At 36.1% G+C, this 13,593-nt stretch overlaps 1 protein-coding gene across 3 annotated transcripts in view; it reads left to right on the top strand.

The window, feature by feature from the left end:
- The first annotated feature begins 4,215 nt into the window (after nt 1-4,215).
- The window catches only part of esr2a (estrogen receptor 2a), a 35,834-nt gene continuing 26,456 nt past the window's right edge, over nt 4,216-13,593 (top strand). Inside the window, exons 1-2 of one of the 3 annotated variants that reach the window (XM_015022146.1) lie at nt 4,216-4,445; nt 12,316-12,899. In XM_015022146.1, the coding sequence (XP_014877632.1) occupies nt 12,529-12,899 (371 nt within the window). In that variant the 5' untranslated portion in view covers nt 4,216-4,445; nt 12,316-12,528. Of the gene's footprint in view, nt 4,446-12,315; nt 12,900-13,593 lie in introns of those variants that run through there. The other 2 variants (XM_015022149.1, XM_015022148.1) reach the window with 2 other exon arrangements.

Raw genomic sequence — 13,593 nt, 5'->3', positions numbered from 1 at the left:
CAAAGTTTCATATGTTTTTTTGTTGTTTTTTTTTTTAAAGAAACAGATTTTAAAAAATGTCTTTTGCCTGATGTTATTTTTTGTTACTTATATCAATTATTATAATTTTGGTCCTTAAAATACCAAAACTTCCCCTGAACTTTATACTTTGGTCCGTCTGATGATGTAATTTTTAAATATTAAATGATCATTTGATCAGTTACTCACTTGACTTTTTACCAAATACTTTTTTTACTCTTAATAATTTTTCGAACAGATGGGATTTAAGTTTCATTTCTTACTTAATGGAAACACCGGAGATGCAAAATTGTGTTGTTTTTTTTTCCGCATCTCTGTAGCAGAATATAGAGGAAGATTTGTAATGGAAACGCAGCTAATGACAAAGTGAGAACATATCTTCAGACATTTTTGTAAAAATAAATAAATAAATAAAAAATTAACGTTACACTTTCTATGTTGCTAGTTTTACCAAATATTACGTTTGTTTTTTTGCAGAACCTTTGGTGAAGATAAGTTGTTAACTCCACTGAGAGACTTGTTTTTACAATTTTACCAGACAAATGTATTTAACATGTTCTGCTCTTAGCCACTCAGAGTTGTTTCATATACTTGGGTTCAATGAAGTTTTTCATTCGTAAACTGATTAGTAGGCCTGTCACGATAACACATTTTGCTGGACGATAAACTAACCCAGAACTTATTGCGATAAACGATAACATTATTGTTTTGAGAGCATGTTTGAGTAAAATAAATGGCATACAAATGTAAGATTGTTGTTGATAGCTTGGATAAAAAAATGCTCTGAATTTCATTAAAAATATACAGTATTAATAAACAACCTTTCCCAATAAAAGCTCCATCAGCTCCAGTTTGATGATCTCACTCCATTTTCTCATATTTTCCCTCGTTTTTGCTGCTCTTGTAACAGTAACAACATGGTTTACAGTTGGCCTCCGTTAGCTCTTCACTCTGCGTCAACATCAGCCAAACAACATCTGTGCATCATTGCTCGTCTGATAATGAGACAATGCAGGAGGGTCATTGTTTGTTTTCCTTTTTTCAAACTTGGCTGCAGGTTAACAAGCAGTTTCCTCTCTAAACGTTGCGCTCAGGTTTCCGTCATCGTGAGTGCAGGCATTTAGCGCTAAACTGAAGCATACCTTCATTAGCCAAATGTTTTTCTGAATTTTTGCCAAATGTAAAAATTCCTTCTCTTCGTTAACAGGGTGGTTTTATCTGTATGCAGTTAAACTGCAGAGTTGCAGCTGCTCTGCAGGCTGAGTTTGATTAAAACACGTCCTGTTTTATCTGCCCGTCCTCAGCTGAGGTGAGGAAGGGACAAACCTTCTTGTTTTCAGCTGCAACCACTTCAGGAAACAGCATATAAACTGGATTTCGTCTTATTGCTTTTTGGTTTATACTTGAAGCTGGGAGGGGTCTATGTCGATTCGTGTGGTATTAACTTTGCAGTGAAGGTTTTCCTGTCTGCAGTGAATGTGATAAAGCAGCGGTGTCAAACTCATTTTGGTTCTGGGTCAAATCCAGACCATGAACGCTCTTAAAGGGCCAGTTGTGTCATTATGTATTGATAAAACCTGATCACAAACTGTTAAAATATCAATGAATCCTGAAAATTAAATAATATTATTGAACATCTTTTCAGTCCCTCCAAGATTTCTTGATTCTCTTTGTCATTTTTCCAATAAAAATCAAAGTGTTTTTGGTACTAATTTGGAAATATTTGCCATATTTGCGCTTATTTATGATGGTAAACGCAACTTTTTATTACTCGCTGTATAGTTCATAACCTGACATCAACTAAAGCTGTTGCAGCTGTTTAGTACAAGTAAGACAGTTTTTGACAATTTTTGAGAAAAAATTGTTGATTTTGCGTGAATTTCCATAATAATTCTCAAGAAACTGGAGGGACTAATTGATATAATTTGGCAGTAAACAGATAAAAACTGCACTGATTTGATTGATAACATGATATTTAATGACAATTAAATATCCAGAATTCCAGTGTCCAGAATCTGTGTCCATAAAAAGCTATGGCGGGCCGGATTTGGCCCACGGGCCTCGGGTTTGACACGTGTGATAAAGGTCACCTGATGAAATCTGAGGACAAGTTGTGCAGGGCGGTGATGAGTTGTGGTTTACTCCTATGATTTTTGGGACTTTCTCTCTGCAGTGTCAAGTTCACAAGAAGTTCTGAACTTTCCTTCATAATAAAAGCTGCAAATTTTAAACCCCAACAGAACCAAACAGAGCAGAACAAAGTTCTCACTGGTTCATGTGGAAGCCCCTTAATTTTATGTTAAGGAAATTTTCCCAGCCTCAACGTGAAAGTCAGCTGTGAAAAGAAACGTCTAATATGTATACAGAAGAAGATTAGAACCACCAAAAAAGAGAAAAACATCACAAAACAAGATAAATTTAATAAAATCTTATATGCAGTCCTGATGCCTGAAGTCCTTCAAATGCAAAATATACGAGCAAAATCATTTAAAATGAAGCTCTGATGTTTTGCTGAAAAGGGAGAGAGAGTATTTTCCATTAGATTAAAGAGATTTGGCATTTTTTATTTGTTACAGCAGATAAGACAAAGGATTTTATTGGTTTTTGTTAGAAGAAGTGATACTATAAAAAGCTTTTACGTCTTTTTGTGGATATTTTTCTATCTCTGTTCACTCCTTTTCCTCCCACCATCTCTTCATGTAAAAAGTTTTTAATCCACCTCTGCTGTGAAATTCAGCTGAAACAGATAAAATAAAAATAGAAATGGGACAATAACACAGGCACTCAAGAGTGTACGGCCTTAAACTAAAACTTTTTAAACCACTTTTCAGTTTCAGTGTTCAGTCTTTAATGGGAGGAATCTGTCAGCGTTCTGCATCTTGACTTGGTGATTTGCGCCGCTTTTCCAAACTGAATCTGACATTTCTGTCAGATTCAGTTTGTGACAAAAGTTATTTCCTTCTCATGACGATTTGGAGGCAATCTTCAAATCATTGTGAAGCTGAAATGTGAAATTCCTCATCATCTAAAAGAAAAATCTGAATTGTCCATGATTTCAGTCAACATCATAAAGGTAAAAAGAGTTCTATGTAAAATTTGTGATTTCCTGCATAAATTATTCAGTTTGCTCCTTAGTTTTCAGCAATTTTTTTTGAATGTTTTCCGGTAATTATTTATTTTTGTCTTTGGAAAGTATTAGAGTTGTCTACAACAACGTCATTGTAGATAGAAATAAAAGGAGAGGTAAATTTCTACCAAAAAACCCAGAAGTTTTCTAAAAAAAAAAAAAAAAAAGAAAGAAAAGTGAATTTCTGAGTTTGAAAAGTTGAACATTTTCTAGGAAAAACTGAGATTAATCTCAGAAATGTTCTAGAAAAAACATGGAATTTCCTGAGTTTCAAAAGTAAAAAGTTTTCAACTCTTTAAAATCAAAAAAATTCCACAAGTTGAAAATTTTAAATTTTTGAAAATCAGAAATTTTCTTTATTTTCCTAGACAAATTTGGAGATTAATCTCAAAATTTGAAATTTTTCTAGCACATCTTGAACATTTCAAACTCTGAACATTTCTTTGTACGTTTTCTAAAAAAATTCTGAGATTAATATAAATATTTCAGATTTTCTTTTAGCAAATTACTAACTGTTTAGACTCGGAAATTCCCTTGTCTTTTCTAGAAATTAACATACAAATTTCTGGGGGGGTTTCTAGAAAATGCTCCACTTTTCAAACTTCGAAAAGTTTGATTTTTTTTTTTTTTTTAGCAATTTTTCAACTTTTCAAACACAGAAATATCTTTCCTTTAAAAAAAAAAAAAAAAAAAAAAACCTTCTGACATTAATATCAAAATTTCAGATTTTGTTTTTAAGCAAATTTTAAACTTTTGAAATTTGGAAATTTCCTTGTTCTTTCGTAGAAATTTTTTTTAGATTAATCCCAATATTTCTGAGTTTTTTCTTGCAAATGTTAAAATTTTCAAACTTTCTTGTTTTTCTTCTAGCAAATTTATGAGATTAATCTCAAAATTTGACAGAAATGTATTTTCCTTTTCTCCTATCTACAATATCCCTAACACGTAGCCAGCCGTCACTTTGTCAATTCATTTTAAATATTTAGATTTTACAAATAGTGCGTATGTGATTTGCTATGTTTTATTTTGAAGAACCCAACCGGAAGCGGCGCGTCATACAGCTTCTGGTTATTTATTTCCCTGAAGGCAGCTGCTGGTTAGCTTGTGAGCTGGAACTTGCGGGCTTAAATCAGACCAGTCTGGCAGCTTGGACGACTCCGCGCTTGGACTTTGTGCGGTTCGGATCGGAACCAAACGGAGCGGAACTCCCGCGGTACTTCACACTTTGTTGACCCCGCAGCGGGACTTCAGGCGCCCGGGCTGACAAGTTTGTCAACAACAGGAGCTTCTGAGAAAGCAGGTAATTGTATTTTCCCGGTGGCTAAAGTAATTAAACAGCTTTCGGCGGAGCGGCGGGGAGCTGGAGAATTGATCGGGCGTCAAACCGGAGGCCTAAAACCGGGACTTATCTGATCAGCCTGGTTAACAGGTGGCGGGGTGAAGTCACGCAACAAGTCCGGCTGCTGGATCCAGTAATCATTCCCAGATCTCAGCTGGTAACGAGATCCAAGTATCCTTATTCCTTAATATTCAAAACCAACCAGAAATAAATCCTTCAGCATTAAAACACATCAGCTGGTGTGTCTGCAAAGCTGCGATCTGCCTCTGCTGTGTTTTGACTTTTAACGAACATTTCAGAAACGCTTTTTACGCAGAAACGAGCTGCTGTCGCTCAGCTGTTGTGACATGGAAAATCTCACGGGATCACTTTCCCGTTTCCCAATACCTGCAGGCTGCCTCATAACATCGGCACCGAGCCGTTATTTTTCCTCCTTTAAGTGGGTTTTCCGGCAGTTTTAATTGATAACCAGCAAATTAAAGCGTGAATCTTCTAACATTTTGTAGTGTAAGACATTATTGGTCTTGACCTGACCTGCCTTATTAAAACCCGTAAAGATAAGACTGGTAACGACACGATAAACTACAGCACGTAGGTTTTACGAGTTTATTTTACCACTTTGTCTTATCTGTCAGAAACAAAGTATAACTAACGAGCAAGAAGGAAAGCTAATATGAGTTTTAGATGTAATTATAATTTATTTTTAGTAGCCGTTACCTGTTTATACTCTTGGGATTTCTTTACTGCTGCATTAATTTTGATAAAAGTCTATTAAAATATTTTTATGCATTTTTTTGATCTAGCTCCAGGTATTTTCTTTGCTTTTTTTCTGGTTAATTTTTCTCTTTTTTTCATGCATGTTTTTCTGTTGTTTCATAATATCGGCAGCTATCCTGAACTCTGGTGTCAGAAGTTGGAGTATTTCCTAACTTTTTTCTGACTCTGGAGACCAAAACTATCCTTCAGACTGTGCAGCGTCTGTGGGAACTCGGCCCTGATCTCATCTAAAACATCACAGAGGATAAAATCCTGCAATATGTTACTTAAATGTGCGTGGTTTAGTGTTTTCGGCGCGTGGGCTGCCAGACATCTGCTCCGACACTAAAACACCTGGCCAAATGTAGCCTTCGAGATCTCTGTCTGGGTTTAGATAAATATTTGATAAAGAAGAATATCGGGAAAGGTGATAAATTTTAAAAGTTAGAACATGAATACTCGTCTCACCTGATTTACCCTCTTACTTTTCTTTTCTTTTTTCCTGCAGAGTAGCAAGCTATTGTTTTTCATGGGTGTAATTCAGGATTTGAGTGAGAACAATCACTTTTTGTCCTCTGTATTCGTTCTTTTGTTAATCCAGTTTGATTTGTTGTCTTTCCATCTGATGAAATATTCTCTGTCTGAGGAAACTCGGCCAATTGAAGTCATGCTTTTGCTCCAGGGAGGTTTTCCCCTCTTCCAACTTCCCACATTCCTCTTCCAGTCCACTTAAGATGCAAACAAGCAATAGGAAACTCTCTGAGCTCAACTTGCATGTGACTAACCTTTATAAAGTGCTCGGAGTTTTAAAATGAATCCCATCATCTCAATGAAAAGCAAACTTAACATTTTGGATACAAATATAACTTTTAAAGTTTAAATCCAGTCATTATTGCTGATGGATGTTGGTAAAGAAAACTTCTCCTTTTGTTGGGCATTTCTGCTGTTTGTATTTAAAAAGAAAATTACAGTTAAAACTGAAAAATACAGTAATGGCTCCAACTTCAGGCCTTCACAATAAAAGCCTCAAGTTTAAATATTCTACAATTTCACCTTTAAAAATAAAGTTTTAAAGAGAATAAAATTATGATTATGATTAGATCATTTAAAAAATATATTTTTAAAGTTAATTTATTTAATTTTAAAAAATATTTAAATTATAGACTAATTTTAGGCTATTTAAGGATATTTGTCAATTTCCTATGTGTAAGATAATAACTGCTGATGGTTTGATTCCTAGTGATTATAATGAGGATTTTAATAATTTAATTCTGGTTAATTTAAAACTTTTGCTTATATTTTGGTGAAATACACAGATAAGACACAGTAAGGTGAGATGTAATCACCTTTAAATCCATTTAATTAAAATTAAGTCTGACTTTTATCTAAAACATTGTGTTGCACAGTTTTGTTTTTGGTTTGTGAACTAGTGCAACTTTTATTCAGATTTAACTTGGAACTTTGGACTTTTCTTTTTTGCTAAATGTTTAACTTACGACCCAGTCAAGTTTTAGATTTCGTTAAGAGGTTTAGCGTGTTTTTTATTTAAAGTTGTAACTCTTCTCAGGATCTCTGAACTGCAGAAGGTTAGATAGATAAAGGCTTAAATTGGAGCATCTTTCACGAATCTAAAAAACAAATCCTGAAGCTTCATTTAATTTTGTTATATTGTCCTAAAAATGAGAGAAATGAATAAATCCTGAAGGATTCGTTGAGATCTAGATGCTGGAAATCCATAAACGATGTGTTTTTTCCCCTTTTGGCTCATTAAATGTGCCTTGGTTTTACTTTTTTAAGCCTCACAGCTCCATATCGGATCATTACTGTATATAGAAATGTTCGGAGCCGTCCACATCCTCATCCGCCTGGACCGAAAGGAGGCAGGGAAACTTTTAGGATGGGAAAACGACACGACCTTGAGCTTTTGTGGAATCTGGCTAATGGCCGGGAGGACTTCAGATTTAGCTTTTTATGACTTGGATGTTGGCTTTAGTTTGGAGTTGGTGCTAGCCAAAACATTTGGAGCCAGAGCTTTGATTGCACCACATTTAATGAAGTGGAAAGAAGAAGAAGAAGAAGTGGATTTGAACAAGTGTATTCCTCTCTGACCTTCAGCAAAGTGTAATATCGAAATGTTTCCTGTCACTTTTCAAAGCGATTCAGCCTGACAGACCCAAAAGTCGTTACGATTGACTTTTAAAGCACATTTGATCCCTTCTTTCCTCCCACTTAATGTCTCTTCTCCTGTAAAAGGTTAGCTGAGGATAAAAAAACTCAATTCTCCCGAGTAACATTTACCAGGTTTTCTAGTTTGAGACGGCTCCATGCGAGCCATTAGTGGCGGCAGGATGAGCCGCGGCGAGGGAGTTTTTCTCCCACAGTGAGCTGCCAGCTCACTGTGACAGCGAGGAAGTTCGGAGGCAAGGTCAGAGCTTCAAAAGAAACAAAAAACCCATCCACATCTGCTTTGAGCCTGGAACCGTTGTCAGAGGAGCAGAAAAAACAAAAAACTGGCCGAGGATCTTTTCGACTCTTAAGTGACTCGTCAGCTTTAGGAGGAAGACGATGGGCTGCAGGCGCGAGGTCACTGCTGAGCTCCTAAAATGGACTCTTGAGAACATCACCAGTAAATTTTTATGAACTCGTCCATTTTTACGTTTCATGGTCCAGGCTGCGTTTCGTCATTCCACATTATTCAGTGGAAAGAGATAAGCCAACAAACCGTGTAATTAAACTGGAAGCTGAACGTCGCGAACGCTTTGATTTCACGGCTTTAAATCATCGCGTGCTTGAAGAAACGGATTATTAAAATCTGTTGCAAACGTCGGGAAGAATGATCGGTACGTCTGACGCAGGCAAAAAGCTGCGCGATTGTTTAAACTTTTTTCTGTGAGGATTTATGATTCAAGCAAATCTGAAGCTGCAGTTTTTGATAAAGTGTAATTATTTTTGATATAACAGACATTCAGCCGAGTACGAAATGCACGGCAATGGTAAAAGGCAGGTTTAGGGGCATTGCAGATTAAAAAAACGTTTAAAAAAGTTTTTCTTTAAAAATTCAGAAAGAAATTAATCTCAAATGTGCTAAAATACATTTGGGAGATTTCTGAATTTGAAAAGTAAAACATTTGCTGGAAAAACTCAAAATTTTAGATTATCAGAAATTTTGTTACATTTTTCTTTTAATTTCTAAGCTTGAAAAATCAAAACTTTACTCAAAAAATCAAAAATTTTGAGATTAATTTCAGAAAATTTTCTACAAAAACACTGAAATTTGAGTGACATGTTGAAAATTTTCAATCTTTGGAAATGTTCTTAGTTTCATTAGAAAATATGACTTGAAACTCAGAAATAAAGTTTTTTTTTCTAGAAACTTTATTAGATTTAAAATCTAAATTTTTTTTTGTGCAAATTTTTGACTTTTGAAACTCAGAATGCCCAATTGGTTTTTTTTTTATTTCTGATCTCAAACTTTTTTCTTACTTAGAATGTTCATTATTTTTTCTTAGAAAATTTCTTAATATAACTTTATTTTTGGATTTTTACGATGTGAAGCACTTTGATCTACCGTGTTGCTGAAACTCATTTGACTGCTGGAGATTAATCTCAGAAATTTTCCACTTTTGGATCTCAGAGTTTTTTTTTCTTGAGAAAATTGGAGTTTTGCTTGCAGAAATGTATTCCTTTTTTCTTTGTACCTATATTTTTGGCTTTCTAGTTGTGGGTTTATTCATGTAGAGGATGAAGCTGTTTTGGCTCAAAGCTTTAGGGTGTTTCCTTTATGAACAAACTGTAAAGAAGTTAGTCATTTCTCACAAATCTTGTTTCCTTGTGTTGCCTGTATGACAACTTGTCCCAATATGAACAACTTTAGAGCTGCAGCGATTAAATTAGCAATCGATTAATCGATTATTCTGATGATTAATCAGTTTTAAAAATGGCACATTCTCATTTAACCACATGCCTTTTTTATACAATATTAGAAATAAGCAAATGATCAAATTCATTTTTAAGTAAGACAATAAACATTGCAATAACAGCATTCCTTTGGTACATTCGAACAGTTGGAGTTTTCTGTAAAAGATGTTTCTACCTCAAATACAAAATGTATCCATTTTCTGTAAAGATTTGGCTTGATTGCTGCTCTGATTGTTATTTATTTCACCAAATGGCCTCATTTTGAGTCTGTTTGGTTCAGTTAACGATTAATCGGTTACTAAATTAGTTGACGATTATTTTAATAATCGAATAATTTGGATAACTCTGAATCTCCTGACAGCGTTTTTTATTATTTTTTCATTATTTTGCTCTTAACCCACTTTTTTCTGTTTGGTTTGGTTTTGATTTGCTTCCTTTGTTAATTTTTAATGGAGGACTTGTTAAGGTTCAGGCGTCGGTTTGCAGAAACGGCAGCAAGACTCCCTTCAAACCAGAGCGGTTCTGATCCGAGGTCGGTCTGAATGAAAGTAATTTTAATGTTTCCTCATGCTACTTATTTCCTGCTCCATTATGGCCGTCCTATCAGAAACTAGTAGACTTCCAATTTGTGGCTCAGTGCGATTGATTGGTTCCATCAGATGAGTAAGACTGTTGGCTTCTGCTGTATTGTTTCTACTTTGCGTATTAATGTGTGTATTGGGTGTTTGATTGTTTCAACCAGTTGCAGATTTTAGCTTTTCACTGGTTGCTGTTGTCGCTAAACTGTTTTGGTTTTACAGACATTTAGAAGGTTTTGCTTTTAACTTGTCCAGAATTTCTGTAGATTTACTGATCCACCATTTGTTTCAGCGCCAACGTAGAAGAGAGTATCCTTCAGTTAAACTGTCTTTATTTACAGAGCCATATTTAATCTGTTATTAAGGAGATTAATCAGATAATCATAATCCCTCTAAATTTAAATCGGACCAAAGAAGCAGCTTTGGTCTGGCTAAAAGTCTCAGTCTTGGTTCGATTGAAGTGAACTCTGGTGCGGTTTGATTGCATATGTGAACGCAAAGCGGACTAGCGCTCCAAAACCAGGAAGTGAACCACAGTGCAGGGCATTCTGGGTAAATACAGCCAATACAAAAGTGCTAATCTAGCGATGGCAAGAGAAATGACTTGTGTTTTTTTTTTTTTTTTTTTACTGAAGATTTAAAGAAAAATCCCACAACCACTAAAATCTGACGCTACTCCATTTTTGTTTCCACTTTATGAAAAAGGCGTCTTCTAGGTGTCGTCTTCTGAGGTTTTTGTGTCATTTCCTCCAGTAGTTCTTAGTGCAGCACCCCCACAGGCGAGGAGGGGAACATGTTCATTAATTAGTTCAGATAGTTTGACAGTGCAGTGAAAAAGCTGAAAATCTAAAAAATTTAACAATTTTGTTCCCAAATCGGACAATCAGGTGTGAAAATACCCTAAAGCTCACTCTGGCTGCAATTTGTTCTGAAAATAAAATAAAATAAAAACATTAATACATTAGACAAAGATCCTCAGAAAGTTGGTTGCAACTTTTGTCTCTTTGTTTTTAACATTGTAACTTAAGGAATATAAGAATTTTTGAATAATTTTTTTCTTAAAATCTCAATTTTGAGTATTTTTTTTTAGTAAACATTATATATTTATGTGAGAATTATTAAATTAATAAAAAAACTGGTTGATTAACCAATTTAAAAATGAGTAATTTCAGTTTGATTCTATTCAAAGTGAGTATAAAAATATTTTACACAAAGGAAGTAAATTAAAAGTGAAACCTGATTCCTGCTACGTTTGCAAGCGTCCACATAAATCTGCCTACCTTCATGTCAGAGCGTCCCGTTTTAAAATATGTTCACAGTTCTTCCTGACTGGGTCACAAATGTTTTTATATGAAATAAAATAAATCAGCAGCACTTATGAGTTGACAAAAAACAAACTCCCTGAGGAAATGGTAACGAAGTGTGGCATTTCTACTGTTTCTGTTTCACACAGCTTCCTTCGGATGATATCAATATTAAACGTCTTGGACGGGGAATGAGCTGCAATAATATTTGTTTCTCACATGGAGCCAATTTTCAGTGAGTTTCTTCACAGCTGGAAGGAGAATGTTTTTAAGTTCGGTTTAATTCGCGGCGTAAAACATTTAGAGGAGAAGGGAAATACAAACGTTTTGACTTCAGATCCAAGATTATCTCCAATGTTCCCACATTGTTCCCAAACTAATCCTGTGAAGCTTTGTTAGCTGAAAAGGAAGAAGGATTCTCTGGAATTTGATTAATTATTTTTTTCTAGATAAGAAATGAAATGACTTGCAGTGGAGGGCGCAGAGCCAGGAAGTAGAGACACAGTGTACCAAGCCTGACTGAAGACAAACTCCTGCCTTGTAGGAATGATTCACTTTGCTGCATTTGGTGGTAACGGCTCCTTTGGACTGGACTTGGATGTTTTATACAAATACTTTACTGTAAACCAGGACACATTGCACAAGCTTTCACTTTCTTCTGTTAATATTGGTGTTAAAGGGCAACAGTACGTGTGACTCGCATTACTGAAGACATTTATCTGTAATCCATGCAGTTTAAACCTGTAAAAATAAAAAAGAACAAAGCAGATGCCGAATCTTACCAAGTGTTTTTGGTTTAGTTTCTAGAGCAAATATCTTAGAACAAAACAAGTAACTTTTCAGCTTGTTTTAAGTCGGTAAAACAAGCGTTCTAGTTCCACTGGTCCCGTCACCTAGCAACGGCAGCCAAGCCCAGCCCGTCACCTAGCAACGGCAGCCAAGCCCAGCCCGTCACCTAGCAACCCAGTTTTAGTTCCACTGGCGGCGTCACCTAGCAACGGCAGCCAAGCCCAGCCCGTCACCTAGCAACCCAGTTTTAGTTCCACTGGCAGATTATAATTGGAACAAAATATTTGGTACCATTTTATGTTTTTGCAGTGTTTAATGGAAAGATTGAAACAACAAATATTATTTTTCTTCATATGTTTTCATCCTGCAGTCGACGTATAAAAGTTTTACAAAAACTGATGTTCTCTACATTAAACTCAACCAAGCTGTTTATTCCCTGTTCCTATTCTTACATCAGTTTGTGGTATTTTTTCTCTGCTCATTCAGCATCATGTGGCGGCGCTCCACAAGGCAGGCCCTCCGGCTCCCTGGGATTTAACTCCACCTCTCCTCTGATTTAAACTGGAGTCAGCTTGGATGATATTTCCCGACGACGACATGCTGATCTGAGCGAGGCTTCACCCTCTGACTCGGCCAGGATAATTAAATTCTTGCAGATGATGGAGTAGCTGTCGTTTCCTGAGAGCTCCTGTTGTTGCGATGGCCGCTGCCACCTCTCCAGAGAAGCATCAGCCGCTGCTGCAGCTGCAGGAGGTGGACTCCAGCCGAGTCGGCGGTCGCATTTTGTCTCCTGGTCTGACCCACGAAGCCTGCCAGCCCATCTGCATCCCAGCGCCGTACACCGACCTGGGCCACGACTTCACCTCCATCCCGTTCTACAGTCCAACAATTTTCAGCTACGCTAGTCAGAGCATTTCAGAGTGTCCGTCTGTCCATCAGTCACTGAGCGCCTCTTTATTCTGGCCCCGGAGCGGCCATGTTGGAGCGGCCCTGCCACTGCACCGCTCCTCAGGCCGAGCCCAGCACGGCCAGGCCGTCCAGCACCCCTGGGAGAGCGTCCTGACCAGCAGGTAGGACGGGAAACGCCCACATGCATTGATGCACTTTGAAGAGTTTTTTTGTTTGTCTACCAAAACTTTTTGTTTTCCATCAACCAACACAAAGGTTACATTCACACAGCAGGGAAATGGGGCCCAGAACCGGTTCTTTTGCCCCATGAGACCCGGAACGCTCCAATAGTACAACTGAATTATAGGACCATTGTGTATAGAGTGATGATAAAAAAACAGTAAATTTCTGCCAAAAAACTCAGAAAATTTGAGTGTAATCTTAGAAATTTTATAGAAAAAAAACTTTGAAAATTGAAAATTCTCGACTTTTCAAACTCAGAAATGTCTTCGTTTCTTCTGAGATTAAAATAAAAACTTTTTTCTTGAAACTTTTTGACTTTTGGAAATTTCTGAGTTTGAGAAGCTGAAAACTTCAGACTTTCTATATTTTTTTTTTTCCAAAGCATTTCTGAGACCAAAATAATTTTTTTTTTTTTACTTGCAAATTTTTGATTTTTGGAGCTCAGAAATTTCCATGTTTTTTCTAGAAAATTTTTAACCTCTCTAAATTTCTGACTTTTTTTTCCTCTAGCAAACTCAAACTTTTTTAGTTTTGGTTTTCTGAAATTTCCACATTTAGAAAATTTTGAGTTGGTTTTTTTTTTTTTTTTTTTTTTTTTGCAGATTTTTATTCCTTTTTTTTTTTTTTCTCTTT

The sequence above is a fragment of the Poecilia latipinna genome, unplaced genomic scaffold (genome assembly GCF_001443285.1).
Source record: "Poecilia latipinna isolate Pla-1442-1.1 unplaced genomic scaffold, P_latipinna-1.0 Scaffold2941, whole genome shotgun sequence".
Classification (NCBI taxonomy): domain Eukaryota; kingdom Metazoa; phylum Chordata; class Actinopteri; order Cyprinodontiformes; family Poeciliidae; genus Poecilia; species Poecilia latipinna.
Note: the sequence above shows the minus strand (reverse complement) of the source record. Positions and strands in the feature narration are given on the sequence as shown.